Source organism: Xenopus laevis, chromosome 3L (genome assembly GCF_017654675.1).
Source record: "Xenopus laevis strain J_2021 chromosome 3L, Xenopus_laevis_v10.1, whole genome shotgun sequence".
In the NCBI taxonomy this organism is placed as follows: Eukaryota; Metazoa; Chordata; class Amphibia; order Anura; family Pipidae; genus Xenopus; species Xenopus laevis.
The window spans coordinates 48,055,151-48,081,884 of NC_054375.1; the positions used below are offsets into that span (position 1 = coordinate 48,055,151).

The window sequence follows — 26,734 nt, forward strand, 5'->3', positions numbered from 1 at the left end:
CGAATCGTTCGATTCGAAGGATTTAATCGTTCAATCGAAGGAATAATCCTTCGATCGTACGATCGCAGAATTTGCGCTAAATCCTTCGACTTCGATATTCGAAGTCGAAGGATTTCAATTCCTAGTCGAATATCGAGGGTTAATTAACCCTCGATATTCGACCCTTGATGAATCGGCCCCTAAGTGTTAATATATCAGGCACAAAATAGCCCCAGCTGGTGACATTTACTGGTTAGCTGTTATAAACATCAATGGGTAACTAGACCTAGGGTTAACATTGGGCTTATTAAAGGAAAACTAAAACCCCAAAATGAATACTTAAGCAACATATAGTTTATATCAAATTAAGTGACATATTAAAGAATCTTACCAAAGGAATTTCTATTTGAGTAACTATTGCCCTTTTACATCTCTTTCCTTGAACCACCATTTCGTGATGGTCTGTGTGCTGCCTCAGAGATTACCTGACCAGAAATACTACAGCTCTAACTGTAACAGGAAGAAGTGTGGAAGCAAAAGACAGAACTCGTGACCTAACATGTATGCACCGTGAATCATAAGATCGCAGGAGACGGCCCTTACTTTTAAAATGGCAGTTTTCTATTTATGATTACCCAATGGCACATTCTACTAAAAAGTATATTATTATGAAATTGGTTTATTTACATGAAGCAGGGTTTTACATATGAGCGGCATTATGCAATATTTTTCTAGACTTGTTCAGGGGGGGTATAGTTTTCCTTTAACACACTTACTTTGTATTTGTAAGGTTTTTAAAGGGGACAAGATAAAACACTGTTTCAGCCCTGCTATTCCGAAATTGACATCTTTATCATCTATATTACATGTTTGAGCAAATATGGCCATGTGTTATCTTGGGTAAAAAAAATAAACTACATATTTCTACTCTGTTTAATAGTTATTAATCTTGCAGAGATCTGCATAAGGCATGCTAATATGCATGACTGCTCTCCTACGGCAAAAGGAATGCAAATTTATGTTTTTGATGAACAGTCATTTTTAGGTGTGATAATTCCTTATCTGGCACATACAGGGAAATCTCAATACAGAAAAATAGTTCTTAGCATTGACCACTGAGATTGAAAGTGTTTTAAACACAAACGTGGACTACCACAGTGGTAGTTGTAAACAAAGAAAGGAAGGCACATACTTTAAAAAATACTTTTTATTTGGATTCATCTCCTTTTCAGGAATGGTGAAAACATCTTATTTGCTAGACTAAAGCCTAGAGAGCCTAGAACCTGCCCATTAATTTGTTCCAGATACACCTCCTTTGCGGATGCACCTCACTGGACCAACTGCAGATCCTCTAAAACGTAACTGTCAACCAGTGACACCAAATTTACAACAGTTACCGTAATAAATGCCATCTATTAGTATTATAAGGACACATTATTGGCCTACCCAAGGTAAACTATATGCTGCAGAAATCCATGCAGAATATCAGCAAAGCCTCTCTTCCAAATGAAGGGACATGGAAAATAATACAGTCTTTGTTTTAGGATAACAGATCTGTGTTCAGCCTACTATCCCCTCCCAGTGTACTCCTAGTTCTACAGTAATATTCGAAAATGTATATACATATAAGTTAATTGGATCAAACATATATACATAAACGCATTTATGAAGACAGTGGAAGAGGAGAGTCACCTAAAAATGTACAGCTGCAAACCATTTCTGTACATGTGCTTATTACATAGGCAACAAAACAATGTCACATAGAAGCATCAGTTTCAAATATCAGTAGCAAGAGTAGCTGCAGTGGGGCATCTTGGCTGTAGAAAGGGGAGAGCCAATAAAAACATGCAGATATGATTATTGTCAATAAAGAGTATAATGTTCTTTCCATTTTGCTGTGAAAACAGTGAAACGTTACAGCACTTTCTGGCACTGAAAGTCATATTATTGAGCACAGTCACTATCACTGTCATATTTGTTCTTTTCATCACAGAACTATAAACAAATCAACTAAATGAAACAATATTCCTGTCTCCTTCTCCCAAATGTGCACACGTGATACTTTTGTGGGGACTAATATGACATTTAATGCCCCCTGTCTGCTGAAGGAAAGAAGAGTACCAGTAGTTATAAAAAATAATCCTACATTTGCAGTTTTATGGTTTACAGCACATTAAAGAGACATGACCTATTACTGCAGGCTCAGGTTGCATTGGCTGTTGCCATGCCGGGTTGCTTCTCAACAATGGTTCGTTGAATGCCAATAGGAAGCAGCTGGAAGGGTCTACCCAAAGATGTAGTGTGCACAGAAAGCTTCTGTATAGATATTCTCAACCACATGCAAGATCCAGCCAATTCATTGCCAGAATTGTTAGCTATTCACATCAATGAATCATAAGGGGCCATGCAAATCTGCCCATTTTGATACAAACCTTACGAAGCAGTTTATTTTGGTGCTATAACATAGAATGGATATGTAAAAAATATCCATATAGGATACTATAAAATACACAATACCTTAATTGGGCAAACACCTCTTTATATTATAGACAAATATATTATGTAAAAAAAAAAGAAAAGAAAAAAAAAGTGGCCTTTAAAGTAAATTCAGTGTAGAAGATTTTAATATATATATATATATATATATATATATATATATATATACATACACACACACATATTGTGTGTGTGTGTGTCTGTTTCCACATTGCTGTTGTTGCTAGTGAAATAAATGAAAGAAGAGGGGAGAAAAGTGCACAAGGAATCATCATTAAGTGACCATAGATAGCCAGGGAGGAGAAATCGAGCGCCGCACGATGGATCATCGCCCTGTCGCCGTTTCTGAAGAGGAGCGCAAGCGGAGAATCGGTAAGTTATTTCTTAATAAATTAAGTTAATTTTGCGAATTTAAAGTTAAAAGTGAAACTAATTTTACTGGTCCTTTAACACAGACTTTATGTGCTACTTAATGTTAAAATAGAAAGAAAATAGTGCTTTGAAACAAGGTAAATACAGAGTAATACATGCCAGTGAATAGATTTTGTTTGTAATAACCACCACCATTTGGCATTAACTGATCCCTAGATCACTGCACCTCAACAACAGCAAATAATTCCAATACACAGGGGTGCAATCTATTAATATACAGAGGCACATTTATAAAGGGTCAAATTTTGAATTCATGGTTTTTTTTCGGAAAAAAACCCCAAATATCTTAAACGTAAAATTTCACAGACTCAAATTGAATTCAACCAAACTCGATTCAAGTTTTTCCCCCCCAGAAAAAAAACTTGAATGTCAGAAAGGCTACAAACAACTCTAAATTGGTCACTGCACCTCTGCCATCGGCAGTTTTTAGGTGGCGAATAGTCGAATTTGAATTCTTAAAGGGCAAGAGTATGATAAATTTAGGAAATCAATTTTTTTTAAAAAAAAAAACTCGAATCGAGTTTAGATAATTCCCTAGTCGAATTTGACAGTTTTGACCATAAAAAAATGTAATTTTTAATTCTACCCTTAATAAATCTGCCCCATAGTGTTTACCCATCATTTTGCCAAGTGGTCACTGGGGTAATATAAAACAACAGAGCTTGTAGTGATAAAGTGTTTTACGAATTAAAAGGCTTAATTAAAATTTGCAAGTGGATTATGGTTCTGTTTGTACCTTATATATGTCTACCACATGACCCGATATTTCTTTATAATAATAGGCAAAATGGCAAATCAAGAGATTGGAAGGAAAAATATTCTGATAATTACCCATACATACATGTAAATGCTGGGGAGACATAGTTAGTTGTTCCCATACAACAGTACTCCTCTGCATCATTCATCTAACCATTCACTGTCAGCAAAATGCAATATACAGAGTAGATCCATCAATCTACAATATACATTTCACTGGCTGTGCATCATTCATGTGGAGGAGTACTCAATGCAGATCTATACAACAGAGCACTGATTTAAATACTCCATCACTTATACTGTCACTTCCCACTGATCCCTACACTAACACCCATGTTTGCTAAAATCCTGAATTCATCCAGTGTGCGCCAACATTCCAGAAATCCCCCTCCATTGCTTTCTATTACAATTGCATAGACTATAAATGAGTGCTTGGATATGAAAGTTTTTTTTTTGCTTTTTTTACTAACTTCCCTGGATTTGAGAAACGGGTCATATCGCTACAAGAGGAGTCCCTAAGAAGTGGAGGACAGAACAGGAGAGCTGCATCGTGAAAAATTTCCCTCCCCTAAAGAAGAAAATGTGATTTTAATATATCAATTTCTGCAAAAGTTATAAGAACCATTATATAAAGATTTGGAAATATTGCAATATAGTCTAACCTATGCTTCATGTACAGTCTGTAATTATAGAACTATTTACAAATATATATTAAACAGGCAGCCTATTATTTGCTGCACCAGCTTTTCAGAGTAAGAAAACAATAAATACTTTTAACACAGACAACATATAAAGAGAACAAAAACATTTGTATTCTCTGTAACCTAAAAGCACACCCAGTTTCAGTCTTGTACACCAAGCACTAGCAACACTGATCTTTCTTTTCTGGATGAAATAAGGCAGCCCTGGGCAATAACCTTAGCATTTAGGTTAAGAGAGCCCACAAAACGTACATACATTTGAAAATCATTCAATAAATAAAGGAGTCTTTTAGGCTAACACAGGTGGTGTTTGTTGGCAGTCAAATCATCTGTCATTCATGGGTCTCCACTGCTATTCCAACATGTGCATGTCGAATGGTACGGCCATGGAGTTTGTAGCCATCCAATGAAATGGTTGCAATGCTGCCCGGCTTCTTCCCTTCGGCAGGCACGTGGCAAACTATTTCATGGTCGTATGGGTCATATTCGCCTCCCAGTGGGGTCATTTTCTGAAGTCCATGCTTAATGAACACACCTTGGAGTTTCCCATCCAGCTGGGACAAAACTACGGACATATCCCTTATTCCTTCTTTTGTGGCCTTCTCCACTGCCTGCTCAATGATGTCAGCCACCTCCACCAGGTCACGGCAAAAGCTTTGGATGCCTGGAAAAGATACAGGGGGGTAAACCAAAATAAATCACTTAAAGGAGATGAAAAGCTAATGAAGTTTATTGGCAACAGATTAGCAACAATATTACAAGCTATAATACATTATTTATTCTGCCAAATGCTTTACCATACCTGAGTAAACAGCTCTAGAAGCTCTCTGTTTGTTTAGGATAGCAGCTGCCATATTAGCTTATCTGATTTCAGATAATAATTACCGGATGGTGGGATTGAGACTACAATTTTTTTTTAAAATATCTTCTCAGACTCTTTTTCTAATCTATTTTCTATCCTAAGTACTGTAGGGCTTGCGGTTTTGTAGGTGATGATAGCCTCTTCCAAGTAAATATAGGAAGGCAATTTTAAGTCCGAAGCCCTACAGTTCTTGTCATTCTCCAACTTTGTGGTGCTCCTAGGGACCAGAAAAAAAAAATAATAGCTAGATCTTGGGAGCAACTCCACCCTCTATACAATTTTTCACCTTTCCTTATCTTCATAGAAGGATAAAAATCTAGGGTTTATGTTTAAGATCGCAACAAATTAATTAATTTTTAAATTACCAGTTTTAATTAATTGCACAAGCCAATCTATGTTGTGAACCTTATATATATTGAAGTTGCTGAATTAATTCAATTGCAGAAGTCACTTTATAATGTATTAGAAATCGTAGCAAATTAATTTTGAAATCAATTGTATAATCAATTGCACAGGTCACTTTATATTGTATGCACAATTTATTTAGATTGAAGCTGTGGAATTAATCAATGGTATAAGTCACTTTCTTAATTCATATATTAGCCAGGTGGATTGATTAAAACGTTAAGAGCAAATATATATAATCACTAATTAATTGGATTTTTACCTAGTACCGGTACTTAGAATTAATTAAGGTGTTAATATCAAAGAATTAATTGTGATTAATTTTTAAGTGCTATCAATTGTTTATGGCGCCGTTTTAAACTTTTTTTTTAGAAGTAAACAAATAACCAAACAATTGAGATTTTTCAAAACGTTCTATTTGAAATTCATATGGTGAATATTGCATGTGGCACTTTATATTTATTTACTATATAGCCGTCTCTTATCTCTATCTATATCTATATCTCTATATTAAGCAACATTGTTTATATCCTGCAATTCATGTAACCCAGTGTTATCAGTTCACCCTTGAGATTTACAATAAAGTATCAATTTGGGCACCATAAGCAGAAAAGGTTACTTGTTTAACTTTAATTCAATAAATAGAAACAAAGTAGCAATTATAATTGTGACAAACAGATATTAAGAAAGTGTGTATTAAACATATTAGGTTTGGTGAATTTTATACAGTCACAAACAAGGTTCTTTTCTTTCTCTCTTTTTAAACTCCAATACTACTCCTTGAGTGGCTGGAGAGTCTGGGTATCTATATATATTAAGAGTTAATTTTTTCCTGTACTAATAATATTAGCTCAGTGTGACATCACTTCCTGCCTGAGTCTCTTCCTGCTCGCTTATAGCTCTGAGCTCGGATTACAGCAGGGAGGGGGAGAAGAGCAAACTGAGCATGCTCAAGCCCTAGCCCTGAAGGTTTATGCTGAAAATAGGAAGTCTGAGAAGCCAATGTGTACACATTAGAAGGAAAGAGATGCCGTGTTTCTGTTGACAAGGGATTCGGAGCAGCATTACTTTGAGGGTTTACTTGTGTATTTATATAGACCTTTCTGATAAAGCTTACTTAGTTTTAACCTTTCTTTCTCCTTTAAGAAGGCAATGTTAGTCTCTTCTGCAAGCCAAAAATGAGAGAGGGTGGTAAAAGCAATTACCTAGTTATACTTATTAGCTACATGATATATATTGATATACATGTAGTTATATAGTGTCTATAGTGTGGTTATGATTTGTGAGCTGCACAAATCCAGGGATCATTCTTGTTAATGGAAACTTATTTAGCAGAAATCAGGAGTATTAAATATAAAAATGCAAACAACAAGTATCTTTCCCAACAGAGTAAAATAACAATTTTTCACTTAGCTCTGAATTCCACACAGTCTGTTTTCATAACATATGATTATCCATGGTATGATGAGATGCACTTTTAGGGCTAGATTTATGAAGCAAGCTACAAACTTTTTAATCTTGGAATGCAAAGCAAATGTAAATGAATGATGAAAGGAAAAATATATTCCCTGACAGACTTTTGTATTGCCCATCTAAGGGTCTAATCAGCCACAGATTACAGTGAACAGCCTATTTGAAATTGTTAAATAGCTGACACTCGGATTGTTGAAAGGTTAATAGTAAGGCTGCATCAACAACTTAATTAGTTAGGATTCCTTCTCCTCCTCTAACCCACTTGGCCTCCTCCCTCAGGAATTTCCTGTGGCTATTGACTAGTGAGCATGCTCAGTTCTTCTCAGGTTACTAAACCCACCTTCCAGTCTAGCAGCCAACAAATAGATGGCATTGCTGGTTCCTATATAAACTCTGCTCTGCTGTCTGCTACTATTTTTTCTGCTCACCTCATCTCCTGAGCTCATCTTAGCGAAAGAACTTTTTATCAAAGTAAGTTGTGCCTGTTTAGGCCTTAAATTTTTTGATTGCATGAACATTACAGCTCACATATCATGTAAATGTCACTGATGATGTGTCAGAGGGAAAATGACTGCTGGAACTGGCAGAGGGCATATATGCAGTACAAATTATGCTGTTTGGGTTGGGGAGATGTGCCCACCTTATATACATGGTAAGAAAATGTAGGGTTTATAGGTCCTTGAATATGACACAATAGCCCAGCTCTGCAGTGCTAAAATAACTTCTGTCCCCAGGAGCTCAGAGCTCACTTGTATTATTGGATTTTCGTTCTGCTTAAGAACAAAAAATAAATAAACCAAACAAACAAATGGGCATCTGTCAAGTTAATATATAAATGGCCAATATTAGTTGTCTTCTTCCTAAAGCTGAGGGCACACAGAGCAGACACCACTGCTCTGAGCCTGTGGGGGTTTTTGGCATTCTGAGAGAAGTGGATCCACTCCCTTCTGCACTCCATTTATTTGCACTGAAAAGTACAGCTTTTCAGTGCAGATAAATCGAGCTACAGATGTGAGCGGATTCGCTTCTCTCAGAATGCCAAAAAAACCCACAGGCTCAGAGCAGTGGAGAAAACACTCCGTGTGTCCTCAGCCTAAGGATTACACAACCCAGGTCAGATTTTAGTGCCACCTCTCACACATACACTTGTTTAAAGACACACAAGTGCATATTTTCAGAATGAAATACTGCAGAGAAACACCAGCTCAGGCAATTCCAAGCATTTTACAATTCCAAGTATTAAAAAAACACTGCAGGGTCAAACCCCAAAATCCACTCATTGTGCCATGTCTCTTAAAAGAGAACTAAACCCCCCCTTTAGCCAAAAGTCCCCACTCGTCCCCCTCCCTGCCTCCCCCCAGCTCATTCTTGCCCCTGAATTGTGTCATGCACATGCGCAGTTGGAGATATCTTCCAGTTCACGACAACTGCGCTGAAAGTAACGGAGTTTGCCAAAGTGACTCAAAAAATAATGAAGCACCAGAAGATGGTGCCTGTGAGCTCTGCATGTGCGGTCAGTATTTCTAGAGGGGACACAATTCAGGGATAAGGGAGGGGGGCCAGTGGCATACCTCCCAACATTTTGGCTAAAGGGGGTTTAGTTCTCCTTTAAGGAGATGACTCTCTTTTTAGACAAAGGCTTCCATTTTTGAGGAACAGCATTTTTTTATTCTTCACACCGACAACCGACAACAGTGATTCATGGGAATCACAGATAGCAAGAGTTAACCTATTTAACACCTAATTTTCCTTCTGCTTCAATTCTTTATTCCTAGGAATGAAAGTTGACCTTTCAGTTCCAAGCTGTTGGAGAGGAAACGAGAAGCCTTAGCAGAGATCTGCTGAACTGCCTACTCACCAAATAGTTTTGCATCCTCGACAAACTTCTGGGTCCTTTTCCTGACATTTTCAGAGTCAGCCAGAGCTCTCTTGTAGCGCTCCTTAAAATAAATTAATAAATAAATATATAAATAGTAACATAGTAACTTGGGTTGAAAAAAAAAAAAAAAGACATCCATCAAGTTCAACATTTTTTTTTTCATATCCAATGTTGATTTTTTGTTTTTTGTAAATTGCAATACAAATAAAAAAATTTAAGGCATAGCATATCTGTGCAGTCTTTCATTATACATTGTGTACAATTATTCTATTGGTTAGAATACAGAGTTTTTGCGTTCATCTCAGATTTTTTTTATACATTTCTGCTACCAATAAGTCAGTACCATGAAGATTATAGCTATCTAGAAAAAATAAACGGAGTAGAGGGTGGGTATTGATAGTGCTAGAACTTATACATCTTAGGCTACTACCCCTATAGAAAGGAGAAAAAGAGAAAAGTTAATAACTGTAACTTTACCCTAGATCAGATAGGTGAGACTGACCATGTCGTCAGCAGACCTAGAGGCTAGGAGCGTACTGGGATCTTTATAGCATGAAGTGTGGTTTCTTATGATTTATGTTCTTCCCTGTGAGAATGTGCACCCCCCCCCCCCCAGTTCAACATTTTAAAGGAACAGTAGCAGCAAAAAATGTTTTAAAGTGATTAAAATGTAGTGTACTATTTCCCTGTACTGGTAAAACTGCTGTGTTTGCTTCAGAAACACTACTATAGTTGATATAAACAAGCTACTGTGTAGCAATGTGGGCAGCCATTCAAGCACAGGTTATATAACAGATACAAAATTCACTCTGTAGAATCCCATTTTATTCTATTGCAGAGTTTATCTGTTATTTGCGAAGTATCCTATGCCTTTTCTCTTTTTTTTTTTTATAGCTTGAATGGCTGCCCCCATGGCTACACAGCAGCCTATTTACATAAACTATAGTTGCCTTTTTAAAGCAAACACATAACTTTTACCAATGCATAGCAACAGTACATTATATTTTAATTACTTTTAAATAGGGATGCACCGAATTCAGGATTCGGCCTTTTTCAGCAGGATTCGGGTTCAGCCGAATCCTTCTGCCTGGCCGAACCGAATCCTAATTTGCATATGTATATATTTCGTGACTTTTTGTCTCAAAACAAGGAATTAAACAATGTTTTCCCCTTCCCAGCCCTAGTTTGCATATGAAAATTAGGATTCGGTTCGGTATTCAGCCAAATCACAAAGGATTCGGGGGTTCGGCCGAATACAAAATAGTGGATTCGGAGCATCCCTACTTTTAAACACTTGTTTTTTGGTGTTACTGTTCCTTTAAGTTTAGTTTTAATTGCTAGTTGATCCAGAGGAAGGCAAAACCCCTATTTGAAGCTGTCAAAAGAGGGACTGTTCCGCTAAAGGGGGAAAAAATTCCTTCAGGACTCCAAGATGGCAATCAGAACAGTCCAGGAATCAACTCGTACTATGAGTTATCTTTAAATATCTTTAATCCAGATATTTGCCGCAAGCACACCAAAGAAGGGGACCTTGTGTGGCTAAAGTAATTGACAAACAGAAAAGGCACAATGCTGTTTAAACAGCCAGGGCCCCTAAGAACTGGTGTACCTATGAATAATACAGGACTAGTGCATGAGGAATCCAAACAGTCTGTATAGGGTCTGCACACAAACAAGGAGTTGAATATATATTAAATGCAATACTAAATGTCAACATATGCACTACTAAACTTTGTTTATGTTCAATTCTATAATACACAAGTTTATATTATGTTTGTGAACTGAAGCAAATGTCATGCTGTTTAAATAGCAAAGCACTGTTATGACTTGCAGCCTCACTGTAGCTTTACATATCTATCCTGTATGGGAGCAAGTTTAACATGGACACATAAAGGACCTCCTCCAGTACAAAGACTACAGCTTGAACTCTATTCAAACACACACAAATAGCTTGCCATTTATGGCATTTATCCACCATAAGCTGAGCGAATACACTTGCAGCATGTGATGAACTGTTGTGCCAACAGAGCAGTCTCCGGATGTTCAGTTATACTTGGATGTGTTTCAGTCATATGAAAAGTAAATGAAAACATGCTACCACTGGCACAGACAGGACTTATGTGTGTATGAATTTGCTTGAGTTTGGCAACTGTATAGTGCTTCAGACCCAGAGCTATAGATAACCACAGAAATGCTGGCACTGGGGCTTTGCAATGCCTTATGCAGAATGTAGTTAAAATACTGTACATTAAATAATTAATATTTCAGTTATCGGACAATACATTTCTCAAGGTCCCAGTTAAGTCAGAGTCCCAATTCCATTACTTTGTGTTCCCTTGGGAGTAGTTCCAGTTTGGCAACTATTGGAACATTTACAGGTGTATCACTAATTATCACAATGTGTTTATAATGTTGGTGACCAACAGGCAAAGGAGATACACTTTAAAGGACCAGTAACACCAAAAAATGAAAGTGTTTTAAAGTAAAGAAAATATCAAGTACTGGTGCCCTGCACTGGTAAAACTGATCTGTTTGCTTTAGAAACACTACTATAGTTCATATAAACAAGCTGCTTTGTAGCAATGGCGGAAATTGAAAAAAGGCTAAATGGCACAGCATAAATAATGGATAACAGATAACATTATGTTCTACAGAGCTTATCTGTTATCTGCTGTGTAACTTGAGCTTTTGCTCCTTTGAATGGCTGCCCCCATTACTACACAGCAGCATATTTATATAAACAATAGTAGTAGTTTCTGATGCAAACACTGCAGTTTTAACAGTGCAGGGCAACACTGCATTATATTTTTATTACTTTAAAACAATTTCATTTTTTGATATTACTGGTCCTTTAATTATGGGTGGTGGCTTGGTGGGATGAACTTAGCACAGGTATGGTATTTACTACCAATGAAGATGATCATCTAAACATAAGTACCTATTCAGCACCAGTCAACAGTAAAAGGGGTAACAAAAGATCAAAAGGGTGGTTGATCTCCCTATATCAAATCCAGAATTCGATTTGGGACCCAACTTGAACCTGAACCATTGAGATCATGTGACTGTACACCATAACTGAAGGCGACACTTTCTCCCCCCCCCAATATGCTAGATGTTATTTAGGGGATTTTGCTGGTTTGCAAATGCAAACTAAGGTTCGATTTGAATATTTTCCTGTGGATTCAGTGCACCCCTACTTAACAAAACAAATCCCCCTTCAAACAAAATTGTGTATATCTTTCTATCTAATCAATCTATCTAATCCATCCACCCATCCATCCATCCATACACATAACTTGGGCCAAACAATCAGATAACAATGACAAGGAAAAAGAAAATCAGGGCAAGGACTGCATGAACAATTGGTGGGCCCAGATAGGCTGCCAAATAAGCCAAATAAACAGCTGAAATCTGCCCGTGTATGGCCACCTTAACAGTTGTGGCCAGAGGATTTGTATCTATTAGTGGTAGCAACGACACTTCAAAACAGAAAGGACTTGACTGTGTGTTTGTTTTGATATTGTTTTGCACTTGAACTGAAAGAGATACATATTTACTTGACATGTGACTTACCAGCAAGTGTTTCGCCTAATTGCTGATGTATGCACACACAAAAAATCATCTATTCTCTATAGATTACAAAAATGTGTTCTTACTGAATTCGACTATTTTTAATTTTAACACCGATAACTATTTACTATAGTAAACAATTACAGTAAACAAATGTGATTCATTTTGTTCACGGAACTCACAGATAAATCCCGAACTTCCTCCTCCAGTTTGAGTGCTTTCTTTTCTAGAGCCCGCACAGCATACGATTGCTGGTTGTCCATTGTGCTATCATCAACGGTAGTCTGGTCTCCAGCACTTCTCTGCTGAGCAGCAGTACTGTATGCACACACGGAACACCTAAAATGTAATATGAAATAAATGACTTGGTGAGATCATGCTGGTACATTCTGCAATGTATGTATAATGGCAATGAAGTTAGTCTTTCAGTGTTGATAGGCTAAGAACATTTCAGTATCAACAGGCTTCTAACATAAACAGAGAGCTAGTAAAGGTGATGGGAAACGTTGCAGCCAGCCAGCCAGGTAAGACTAAAGGTGGCCATACACGGATAGATCCGCTCGTTTGGCGATGTCGCCAAACGAGCGGATCTCCCTCCGATATGCCCACCTTGAGGTGGGCAATATCGGGCAGATCCGATCGTGGGCCCTAGGGCCCAACGATCGGATCCTAGCATTCACAAACGGACGGTCGGATCGCGGGACCGCATCAACTAACAGATGCGGCCGCGATCCGACGGGGTTTTTAAACCCATCCGATCGAGATCTGGCCGACTTTCGGCCAGATCTCGATCGGGGAAGCCCGTCGGGGGCCCCCATACACGGGCCAATAAGCTGCCGACACGGTCTGTCGGCAGCTTTTATCGGCCCGTGTATGGCCACCTTAAAGCTACTCGAGTCAGAAAGATCTTCAAATGTGAATGTGTGCGTAATAAGAAAAAGGAAAATAAGATAACAGGGAAACTAACATGAATTAAAGTAGTCATTTAAACATCATCCATTTCTTTCCTATTAAAGTGATACTAACACATATATATTTTCTATAGCTATAAAAAAAATTGTCAGTATGTCTAGTCATGCAGCCCTTAACTCATCTTTACTTAACCAAGCCCAGTGATACTTACACCCTCCACATACTCCAACTGCTGGTGGTAGAGCAATCATTCTATTTTATGGGGGGGCAATTTTGTTAAAGGAAATGTCAACCCAAAAAATAGTTTTTTGCCAAATAAAAGAAAACACAATTCTCAGCAACTTTGCAATATACATGCATTACATTTTTTCTATGTTTTTTAAGTTATTTGTATATGTATTGCTATTGAAAGCAGTGTTAGTCTGTCCCTTTCTATTCTCCATCCTGATGTCTCAGAGTATTGATACAACGTAAGACAAGGCAGCTGATTAAGAGATCCGTCTTTCCAACTTTGTATAATGTTATAAAGGATGTTATAAAGTAAATAACCAGGAGTTAAGCAAATGCTACTTTCAATAGCAAAAAACTTTAAATGTACTGTAAATTATATTGGAAAGTTCTTTAGAATTATGTTTTTTTTAAGTAGGCAAAATTAAATTTTGGGGTTGACTTGCCCTTTAAAGAACATTGTAGTTCTTCTTGACTAGTAATACTGACACATCCTAATGTGTATCATTTTAAAGAAACTTTACAATATTATACAGAAATTGACAATACTGTGCCATCCTAGCCGAGCCCAGATAGCCAGAAATGACATGTCAGTGATTTAATGAGCAAAGTTAACTAACACTTCAACCCAATGTTACTATACAACATATCGGAAGTATAACATGAAGTCTAACCTACGATTATATCATTGCTCTAGTGACATATGTGCCATAAGGTCAAAACATTTGTATTAGGGACTTCCAACTTTAAAGGGCATTTGCTGAAAGAAATCATAATGACTAATTCATAAGACACAACTGAAAGCCTCCAGGCACCCTCTCAATCTCACTCTTAACAAGCAGCTCTTGGCCTGTGTATTTGGGAGTTATCACCTGAAAAGAAGGGATTATGCAGCTTTGCAGAGCATCATACAGAGAATGGCATTAATGGGGAAACAACAACTTTGCATTTTATTTTGAAATTGAGAAGTAAGCACCAACAGGTATAGTTCCTAAACGCTGCTGACTTGTAACATACACTATGCAGAGCTGCTTACAAAACCAAAAATTAAACCAAAAGGGCCAACTGCAAATTGCCTATCTCTATCTGATCATGCTAAAAGCCAATTCAAAGGTGAACTAGCCCTTAAAATAATTCTACCACTTGTTTAAACAAATGTATATGATTAGGTAGAGTGGCAGTGCAAGCATTCTGTTTAAATTCATTTGGTAACAATAAGAATTCATTCCCACTAGCAGCATATCAGCATGCTGTAAATCCCTACGGCAGTCTTGTGTAAACACTGACATCAAAATCAATGACACATACTTTTCCAATTAGTCACGGACACTGACTAAAGTTCTAAAACTACAATGACTCTTAAGGTGGCCATAGACGTAGCAATTACTATCTTTCTTTGAAAAGATCATTCGTTTCAATACACAGTGTAGAGCTGAATCGTCAGATATACAGGTAGTAGCAACAATAGAATTCTACCTGTATCCGACGATTCAGCACTAATCTGCACCCAATCAAAATATTCTGTCCAGCCCGATCGACGAGAGGACCGATATCCAAGTCTTCTGCCAATTTCAGTCGGCTCTTTTCCCACCATACACGCACCGAATATTGTACGAAACTTTGTTTTGCACGATATTATCTGTTAGTCTATGTCCACCTTACCAACATAACAAATCCTAGATGGGGCAACTGGGAAAAATCAGGAGGATTAACAATACGCTATGGGACTATTTTTTTTTTTTTTTTTAAATTGTCCCCTTTTCTTTTGTGAAACAATATGTTGCAATTCTAAGATTCATACTGGGGTCTGAAAATACTGTAATACTGTAAGTAACAAACCTGTATCCTGTGACTGGCAAACCAGACGAGTCTATTTTTTTTTTGTTTTCCAACAAAAATTTAAATTTGCCCACAGGATATTCCCTTACAGTGAAAAAATTGCTTGCTAGTTATGATTCACTTTTGTGGGGGAAAAAAATAGCTGCCAGTGAAAGCCTTCATGGGACACAATGTTAACATATTACTGACAGTAGAGTAGAGCAAGTAAAAGGAAATAATGAACATAACCTCTATTTATAAATACCATCTATTTTGCCTTTAAAGGCCACATTTTCTGCAATCCCAATTAAAGGAACAGTAACACCAAAAACTAGAATTTTATCAAAATAATTAAAATATAATGTAGTGTTGCCTGCACTGGTAAAACTGGTGTGTTTGCTTCAGAAACACTACTATATATAAGCTGCTGTGTAGCCATGGGGGCAACCATTTAAACTGGAAAAAAGGAGAAAAGGCAAAGGTTACATTGCAGATGACAGCTAAAATGCCATTGTATTGGACAGGGCTTATCTGTTATGTGCTATGAAACCTGTGCCTTTTATACTTTTTTTTCAGATTGAATAGCTGCCCCCATGGCTACACAGAAATGTATTTATAGTAGTCTTTCTGAAGCAAACACACAGCTTTTACCAGTGCATGCTAACAGTATATTATATGTTAATTACTTTAAAATGCTTTAATTTTTTGGTGTTACTGTTTCTTTAATTCTCCCAGTAAGGGAGTGGAGCACAAAAAAATGGGAAGAAAAAAAAAACCACAGGCATGTACACACACACACACACACAGAAACACAATTTACATACACGCCTAGACAAGGAAGTTTTTGTCACTGTAATTTAATAGTATCGGCCTAATGGAAAGTCCCTCTAGTAGCTGTCAGAGCAAGAATACTCTGGAAAAATACAATATATGTAATGGAATCATTTCATAGTCTGCCAATAAATGATGCTGCTTCTTCAAACTTTAGTGCCAAAGTCATGCTTGTGAAGCTCAACCCAAACAAAGCTATCAGTGGTTAAGAAGAATCATATGGTAATGGGATTGCATAGATCAGGGGTCCCAAAACTTTTTCACCCACAAGACATTCATATGAAAAGTATGCAAAAAGCAAGCATGCAAAAAGTTCTTGGAGGTGCCAAATAGGGGCTGTGATTTGCTATTGGTAGCCTCTATGTGGACTGGCAGCCTCCAGGAGGTCAGGTGCAAAATCTAGCATTTTTGCCTACAGTTTTCTGCCTTCCAGGAATTCCTCCCTTTTACAACTCCGTTCCCAGAGCACAAACGTCTAAGTAGAGACGGGCTTTGCCAGGATGCACAAAGGAGGTTTTTATAGCTCAAATAATGCTGCACCACAGGACGTCCCCCATTCATTCTTAAACTTGAAGTCTCTTTCGTTAACAGCACTAACGATTAAATGGGTTGTTCATCTTTGAGTTAACTTTTAGTATGCGTAGAGTGTGATATTCTGAGACAATTCATAATTGGTTTTACGTTTTTATTTTGATATTTAGCAGCTCTCCAGTTTGCAATATCAGCCATCTAGTTATTCCAAATTACCCTAGCAACCACACACGGATTTGAATAAGAGGCTGGAATATGAATAGGAGAGGCCTGAATAGAAAGGCGAGTAATAAACAGTAGCTATAATAATGAATTTATAACCTTGCAGGGTATTTGTTTTGCAGATGGGATCAGTGACCCCCACTTAAAAACTTGAAAGAGTCAGAAGAAGGCAAACAAATTAAACGTTATACCAAATAAATAATGAAGACCAATTGAAAGGTTTGTTAGAATTGATCACTCTATAACATACTAAAAGTTAACACAAAGGTGACACACCACACTTTAAGGTGTTGGGTCAAAAAATTATGCTAGCTGAAATAGATAAAAGAAGCAATGGTCCCAATATATCACCAGGATGCCTAAATTATGTTCCTTGGTGGTGCCTAATAAGGACTGTGATTGTCTATTGGTAGACCATATGTGGACTGGCAGCCTACAGGAGGCTCTGTTTGGCAGTACACTTGTTTTTTTATGCACCAAAACTTGCCTCCAAACCAGGAATTCAAAAAAAAACACCTGCTTTAAGGGCAATGGGACCAACATGTTGCTCAGGAGGCATTGGTTGGGGATCACTGGTGTATAGTAATCTTAATACCTAGAGTAAAACACTTCCTGAATGAATACTGCACTGGTATCTTACAACTAGGGTTGCCACATGGCCGGTATTTTACCGGCCTGGCCGGTAAAAATGATGCTTGATGCCAATGTTATTAATAGGAAAAAAGTGAAGAATATAGGAAGGTGGCAACCCTACTTACAACTGTCCCAGGAACTTGCTGTATGTTTACAAGGGCAATGGCACACAAGGAGATTTGCCTAACTCACAGGCCACAAACTTCCCAAAACCCCAGTTTTTCCTTTGCAGTACTTGGGTCATCTATAGAGAACTTTCCAAGATACAGCAACTATACGAAGTATTCCATAAAGATGGAGAGTATGGAATCAGTGTGTATTTTCAAGTAAAAATAAGCACAATTGCTAGATCTTGATCTAGATATGAAAAGACAATTATGACCACTTAAAGAGGCAATATAGCCCCTTGTTAAACTTGCATTAAATGAAAAGAACTTGAGCTGGACATATGTTTTTGTCTGTTGTTTTAATCGCAAAAGATCTATGGTTTACTTAAGCAAACAGGGATGCTGAAGCTACTCCATGTTTGATCTTTGCGAAGTAAATAATTAGATTACTAGTGGTCAAATACAAAATGAACTTTTGCTTATATGTGCTCTGGTAATTTAACACAGAGCAGCTTCAATTTCCATTTGCCCTGTATAGCTCACGATATAACAAAAATGATAGATTTTGATTAAAAACAATAGTGCAGCGGAAAAGAAAAATGTGCAGCACAAGCTCTACTCAATGAAAGGGGTGTATACTGTCCCTTTAAGAACAATCAAAAGCCTGACATTGCCATTGATACATAAGAGGGAATAACCAGAAAAATTAGACTGAAGAGGGTTAAACCTTCTTTTAAAAGCAGGCATTCACATAGCCTACGCTTCAAAAAGATACAAGAGTCTAACCCTGACTTAAGGAATTATATTCCCTTGTCACCCACAGCTTTCTGTAGAGATAAAAGACAAGACAATCCTTAAACATTAGTTACAGCAGGTCATTTTCCCATTACAGGCTCAGTTCCATCAGCCTCACAATCGCCAGTTTAAAGCAATTGCTCCTCTGCAGAGGGAAGTAAGAGTTAATGTTTAACTGTAACTGGCTAAAGCTACGTGAAGAAGAGAGTGTGCAGAATGGTTCCTTAGGCAGAACCCTCCTTCCATCAGTCCCTCCTCCATTCTTGCTAGCGAGATCCCTCTGTCCTCAGCTCAGGTAATACTGCCGGCAATAAGCAGGAAAACATCTGGTATAGTCATAAGTATGCAAGCCACATGCAACTGTCACATGGTTCTCTGCACGCAATGTAACAAAACACCCAACTAACAATTCACTACAGGGATGGAGCTATGATATGCTTCGTTTCACCATGTGAAATGGGAAATTTAAATATCTGAACAATGCACTCCCTTCATATTCTAACAGTTAATTTAGTGCCCGAGGTGCAGAACATCTTGGAAATGTATTTAATACATATGGGACATGTTTATGGATGATTAAACAATTCAGCAATACAAGTAAATAGGCTTCATTCCAGAATTCCTATTACAGCCTCTAGTCTCTATGCTGGCTTTGGGCCCAGGCTGTAGCTCATGCCCCATGTTAACACAACTGACAAGGAGAAGGAGGAAGACAACAAATGGCTTTCCTATAAGCTTATTGTGATGTCTGCCTACTTCAATTGGCAACCTTACTAACTGAAGTGTGTTGCAATGTGAAGAGTAGGAGTATAGACACCACACATATGTTCCAAGCATTGTCCCAGCAGTGGAGTGATCACAACCATCTCTGTTGATCCTTGCTTATGCACATTACTCCATAAGGGGCAAGGTCCATTACTTTGGTTTCACTGTCATGAGAAAGTGACTTGGTTTCAAATAAGTATCATAACAAGCAGATTGTTTACCAGCAGGAAAAACACCCAAAACCCATAAATTAACCTTATAGTTAAACCACCTGTCATTTCAGGGGCAGGCATACTTTGGCCTGGACTAGAGAAAAGGGAGAAAAGAAGCACACCATACATCGGCTTCTTGCCTTTAAAACATTTATTGCAGCAGAATTGTTGTGGCACAAGCTTTCGGGGACAACCCCTTCTTCCAGGTCTTTGGCCTGGAACATGTACACTAAAGCATTCCATGGAAGGCAGAATGGGCGATTGTAGGCAATTCTCCACTGGCAAAGAACCTACCTGGCATGTTAGTCATAAAATAAGGTGAATTTTGTTCAGCCTCTACTTAATCACAAAGATTAATAAGCTGGCCATATATAGGGAGATCCGCTCGTTTGGAGATGTCGCCAAACGAGCGGATCTCTCCCTGATATGCCCACCTAGAGGTGGGCAATATCGGGCTTATCCGATCATGGGCTAATGATCTGATCACAATAAGAAGAATACGGGTGGTCGGATTGGTCCTTAGACAGGATTACTAATCAACATCTGGCCCACTTTTGACCAGATATCGATCGGGGAAGCCCGTCGGGGGGGGGGGCCCGTACACTGGGCAACAAGCTGCCGACTTAATTTGTCTACAGCTTCTTTCTGTCCATGTATGGGGGCCTTAAGTGGTGAGGATACAAGACCTGATGAAATCAATTGTAGGACATAATGCAGAAAGCATGATTCTCTACATTGTATATAAAGTAAAGAAGAAATGTGAAATAAGATTGTAAGGCAAGGTAAAGGAATAGGCACCAAAGGTGGTCATAGATGCCCAGATTCACTTGTTTGGCGAGGCTGCATAATGAGCAAATCTGGGCTTGATTTGGCCACCTGCATGCAATTGGGTTGATTCGATTGGTAATTCTGGCCTATGGAAACGTGTCATATGACCATCACATTAGCATACTGTTGCACTTCTCATTCAATGGGATTTTCAAACCTGCACTATTGGTATGTGATGACTTTCTATGGGCCGTTGGTGCTCTCTTACATGGACATATAAGCTACCAGCTTTGTTAGAAGGGGCCAAATGATGTATGGCTGCCACCTTAAAGGGGTTGTTAACCTTTAAGTTAGCTTTTATTATGATAAAGACATTGATACTCTGAAACCATTTCCAATTGATTTTCATTAATCAAAATTTATGGTTTTTAAGTTATTAACTTTTAATTTGGCAGCACTCCAGTTTGCAATTTCAGCATTGTGTTTGCTAGGGTCGGAATCACGCTAGCAACTGTACAATTATTTGAATAAGAGACTGGAATAGGAATAGAAGAAGACCAGAATATAAAAATGACTAATCAAAAGTAGCAACAACAATAAATATGTAGCCTTACAGAACATTTGTTTTCTAGATGGGGGTCAGTGACCTCGGTTCGAAAGATGGAAAGATTCAGAAGAAGAAGGCAAGTAATTTAAAAACTATAAAAAGTAATCAATACCGGCTGAAAAGTTGATTAGAATTGGTCAATCTATAACATACTAAAAGTAAACCTAAAGGTGAACTACCACTCAGGATGCTATGTTACTAGTGAGTATCTGGGGTTAAAGCAAACCAATAAATTGTCAGTTTTTCATCATGACTCTGCTTGTTGAAGCTAGTGGAAAAATGTGTCTCTGATGCAATAACCAAATTATGCGTGATTTTAATTGGAATACACTTCCTTGTTCCAGACACTTGGCAAAAATATGTTTTTCAGGGCCTTTAATGACTCACATGCTTAAGCCTAATGCCACATGGGGGCTGAAATACACAGGGCTTAAATCAACCCATAAATGGGCATTAGCCTCCTCTCCTGACTGCACCCAGAACCATTGTTTCAGTTTGGGTGCAGACACGCATGGCTAGTTTTGGAGCGAGTATGTCTTTTCTTCGCCGAAACCAGCCTGTACCCAATACAACATTTTCAGGTGCAGGCAAGAGAGGAAACTAATGCCGGCATAGGGGCTGATTTTCGCCCTGTGTATTTCAGAAGGCTGTGTGGCATTAGCCTTACATCCAAACATGCAAACTAGTAAATCTCTAGGTTACTCTAGGTCACTAATGAAAGAAAATTTTGTATGTGCCTATGGTTACTCACTCCCCATCTATTAAGTTGCCGTATCAATATACTAAAGGAGAATGATACACACATTCAAGTAAAGGACACATGATGAAAAACCAGGCTGAAGATAGTGCTTATCCCTCATCACAGTTGATCACCAAACCGGCCAGCACTGAAAATCATCTGAATACCTTCTTTATCAGCTTCTCAGTGCAGACACAGACAGACCACATTTTGGTTACACCCTATGCTGCCTTTCTTGCAGTCTTTTTGGTGTGACCGCCGACGGCTGTCATGAAAGGATGCAGGCACATGGAGTGGGGGTGCAAAATGCAAAAACTGCAATTTCAGGCCGACCTCCGCATACCTGCATGGGTTTTTGCTTAGGAGAATATCATCTGGAAAGATCTGCTACAGGTAGGGTTGCCACCTTTTCTGGAAAAAAAAAAACGGCCGTCCTATATATTTATCTTTTTACCTATTAATAACATAGGGTTCAACCATCATTTTTTACCAGAAAGGCCGGTAAAATACCGGCCAGGTGGCAACCCTAGCTACAGGCTGTTTCACTGCCCAACAACCGATTGGACAGATCAACTCCTGTACCTTCCTAACAGTTAGGAGATGCAAGGGGCATTGTCAGACAAAGGAGTGTGATATGACCCTATCCAAACCTCACTTTTTTGTATTATATCCGGTGCTACCCTACGATCTAGAAGAGGGTACAAAATGTATAGTTACGTTAGCACACCTTACCAGAACATTTGCCTTTTGAGGAGATATTTTGTGTACATTGCACTGGAGCAATTGCTATAGATTCTAAGCTACTTTTCCCTGGGAAAGAGTTTTTGAGAGAGAAGGAAAAGGGGGGGGGGGTTCTAAATGTGTTATTCACACATTCACTGGTTGCCAGCAGACAAATTTATAAATAACTACTTGGGTCATGTCATCCAACAGTAGACGTTTGCTGCCCGAATTACACATTTTTGTCACTTATTTTACACAATACACGCAGACAGTCTTGGGCAAAGTAAATATTTATGTTGTGGACAGGCTGCAGCAAAGCAAACAAGTTCTCCATGAAAAGTCACAGAGAAAGTAAGGCATGGGGAGGAAACACATATACAAAGAATTACACTAGAAACAAAACAATAGAGATCAGTTTGAATTTTAATGAATGTATACAGATGATAACTAAAACAAAAGAACTCAAGTAATTTTTAACCAAATCAAGAGAAAATAGCAGTTTGGGATTGCATTCATATGGCCACAAAGTTGGAAACGCGCCTGATAAGACTTGTGTGCTTCCCTTCTCCCTTTGTTAAACTGTAACATTCAAGTTATCTCCAAGAGACACTAATGCAATAATAAATTACATGGTTTAGCAAGTGCTTGCCATTTCTTCTAGCAATGTAAATAGAAACATAAGTAGACTTGTAGGACTTTATTGTAGCACGAGGCAGAGCTATAAAAGTTATCCCAATATCAGAGAGAGCTGAAAGAACACAACTAACCCATTCACAACCAACACAATGCAATCTTTTCTGTCTCCCCAGAAATCTCCATGGCAGTGACCTTATTTACATAAGGTGTCACACATAGTAAATAACAGTACCTGTGTTTTAATTAATCAACAGGGGATTCATTTTTGGAACAGCCTGAAAAAACCCTAAACGACCCTAAAAAAAATCCCTTTTGAGAAACCACTTTGCCATGGCAATTTGAGGTAAAGCAAGGGGTGGTGGTAGCTCAATACAATGTATAAGTTAGAGCCTGCAGGAAATAGGAAAACAGCTGATCCAGAGCAGAAAGCTGAAAGGTCTGGGGCCCATATGACTCAGAAGGGGAGAAACGACATTAGCACAGATAACAGCATGAAATCCACAGCATGTACATTCCTTACAGAACAGTAAAAGTTACTGCTACTTAAAGGGGTTGTTCTCCTTCAAACACTTTTTCCAGTTCAGTTGGTTTCAGGTTGTTCACCAGAAATTAAGACTTTTTCCAATTACTTTCTATTTTCTATGGACTGTTTTTCTAATATTGAAGTGTAAACTGGAATTTTTCACCTTCTAAACCAGCCTTGGGGGAGAGGGGAGGGTCACCGACTCGTTAAATGTTCTAAGTTGATACATTTAGTTGATAAATTTGTTACATTTGTCCCTGCTGAGCAGAATCCCTGCGTTTCATTAAAGGCAGCTTTAACAGTTGCTAATATTCCACCGATACAGCTGAGAAATGTATCAACTAATTGTATCAGCTAGATGTAACAAATTGTAACCGTTCAGATGTTCCTGGACCACTGAGCTGCCAAACTAGAGACAGGAACATGAAGTTTTAAACTTAAAATTTGGGGAAAATTGTAAAACATAAAAGATGGAAAACAATTGAAAAAAATATTTGTTTATGATGAACAATCTGAAAACAACTGAACTGAAAAAAGTGTTAGGGACAACCCCTTTAGGGCAGAGACACATGGGAAGATTCTGGGAGATTTAGTCGCCCGGGGACTAATCGCCTCTTCTTCGGGCGACTAATCTCCCCGAAAAGCCTTGCCGCCGGCTACAATCTAAATCACCAGGCCGGATGGCACTTGGATCGCTTTGTTTTCCTAAGTCGCCCGAAGTTTTGGAAAATGAAGCACTCGGTGTGCCATCCGACTGGCAATTTAGATTCTAGCCGGTGGGGAGATTATTCGCCCGAAGAAGAGGCGATTAGTCGCTGGGCGACAATCTCCCCGTGTGTCTCTGCCCTTAAGGTTCCAGATCATATGAAGAGTGATAATGTGAGCTGCAGAGGCATCAACCTTATTTCTCAAGAGATGTGGACATAAAATACAGATAGGTAGGCAGTATATTAGAAAATAAACAGCGACTGGCTGCACGGTCCAGCATATTGATTAAATTGCTAACAACAAAGGTACAGTATGTTTTTACCCTACAGATGAAATGTACATCTATACATAGCGGGCCTTCCTAGAGGTTTAGCTCTCTGACCCCCAATACACTGGACAGCAGTGATAATTTAAAATCGCTCTTTCCCTGGAGGGGTCACATTATGGAAAACATCTACGGCGACCCTTCAGGCCACTGCAATGAAGCCGACACACCTCCCCCCCCTCTGACAATCAGCACATGGGTGGTCTGTTGAGAGTATAAGCAATTAGACAATCTGTAAATGAATGAGGTGCACCTGTCATTAACCACAATGGGATGTTAATGGAGCTGCTGTTCCTGTAACAAATAGTGAGCGGTGAGCTCTATATACTCTCACTTTGGTGCAATGTTTGTTCTTGCCAGTGGCTTCTTAAAGGGGAAGTACGGCCTACAACTGTGGCTTCCTTTCCCCTTGGCACAACAGTGAACCAAACTATATGGAGGAAAGCTGTTCCGCATACCAATACCTAGTAACACGAGACTGTGAACATTTGCTAAACGTATAGGAAAACACGGTCCTTCCCAAAAAGCTAAATGATCATGAAAATGGCACATCACTTGTTTGGGGTTACCTAGCAACAGGGGGCCACTGCATTGGAAGGAGGGACACTGGACTGAAAAGCAATAGAAAAAGTTTTGTATATAGAATGTGTTATTTCATAAAGTTTATTTTTTTGGGGGGGGGGGTTAAACTGCTTTGCTGTAACTAGTAGCAGAGCCACTGCCTACCAATAATCTTCTCTAACAAATGGCAGTACTATGGTCCTATTCGGGCAGAAACCCCACAGCACACGTCTATTATTGTTGACAAGCTATAAGATTCAGCACAACGTTGTTTCAGCTAAGGTTTAAGAAAAGAGAATGCAGCCCCAGCTGTGCTAAACTACAATTCCCAGCAGCCCTCATTAACCAAATACAGATGTGGAGCGCAGAGGGGTGTAGTTAACGGTCACATAGAGGAATGGGGGGAATACTCTTAAGCTTAAACAGTCTGTCAGTAGTAGCTGCCATGTAAATGAAAGTTTTCTAATGGCAACACCCCGTAGAACATAAATGTCCCGTTACTACTCACCCGCCGCGTTTGCTGCTCCGAGCCCATAAAGCCCCCAGTTGTTCGGCTACAGCTCTCATCCTACACCCAGCCATATTCATCGCGTCTTGCTCTTCTCGCTCACACAGCCTCTACTACGCGCGCATGCGTACTTACTCCACAACTGTTGGACGGGACCTGTCGCCTACTGTGTTAATCTGGGCGGCCAATAGGAATAGGGGGAGTGTCGCGCGGCCGCTAAAGCAGCTCCAGTCACAGCCTCGCAGCTTGTGACTCGCATCCCGGAGCCATGCTTGTAATTGATTGGCTGTGGGTTGGAAAACCGGTCACTACTGGACCAGAACGGGGCAGGGGACAGCCTATGTTTCACACAGAAAACACTCTTTTCTTTCATTGAGGTTCATTTTGTTCAAAAAATCTTACTTTTGTACCAAAAGAGATGGTAATGAGGCACGTTTAATGAAGTATGATGACAAAGTTCCAATAAAAACAAACAGGTGCAAAGCAGCATGTTATTTGCCCATAATGAACCTTGCTAGCTAAGTGCCATACAACACACAGGGACCTGCCACCTCTAGTGGCTGTAACTCAGGGCTGGACTGAGAATCAAAATAGGCCCTGCCATTTCTGCTACACAGAGGCCCAAACAGCCCACAAACAGGCCCAAAAAGCCCCCCACCAGCCCACTAAGGTGTGACTTTTTATGGCACCTCACAGCTAGGGTTGCCACCTTTTCTGGAAAAAAAATACCGGCCTTCCTATATATTTATCTGTTTTCCCTATTAATAACATTGGGATTAAACATCATTTTACCGGCCAGGTGGCAACCCTACTCACAGCAGCCCCTCTGGCATTTGCCAGAACCCACAGATTGCCAGTCCGGGCCTGCAGTTCCCACTACACACCTGCCTCCCATAGACTCCATTATCCTATATACTAATCGAAGGCCTATCTATGTCCCGAGTGGAGGGGAGGCAGATGCGCACACAACTTCGGTTAGGATCTATGAGATGCGCGCGCAACTTCAGCCGAAAGACATAGATGCGGCCT

At 39.0% G+C, this 26,734-nt stretch overlaps 1 protein-coding gene across 1 annotated transcript; it reads right to left on the reverse strand.

Moving 5' to 3' along the window:
- Nucleotides 1–4,232: 4,232 nt before the first annotated feature.
- Nucleotides 4,233–25,815, reverse strand: grpel2.L (GrpE like 2, mitochondrial L homeolog). The gene is given in 4 exon segments (NM_001095014.1): nucleotides 4,233–5,028; nucleotides 8,963–9,044; nucleotides 12,736–12,892; nucleotides 25,706–25,815. Coding segments are annotated over 4 exon segments (651 nt in total). The 5' UTR covers nucleotides 25,786–25,815; the 3' UTR covers nucleotides 4,233–4,696.
- Between the last annotated feature and the right edge of the window lie 919 nt (nucleotides 25,816–26,734).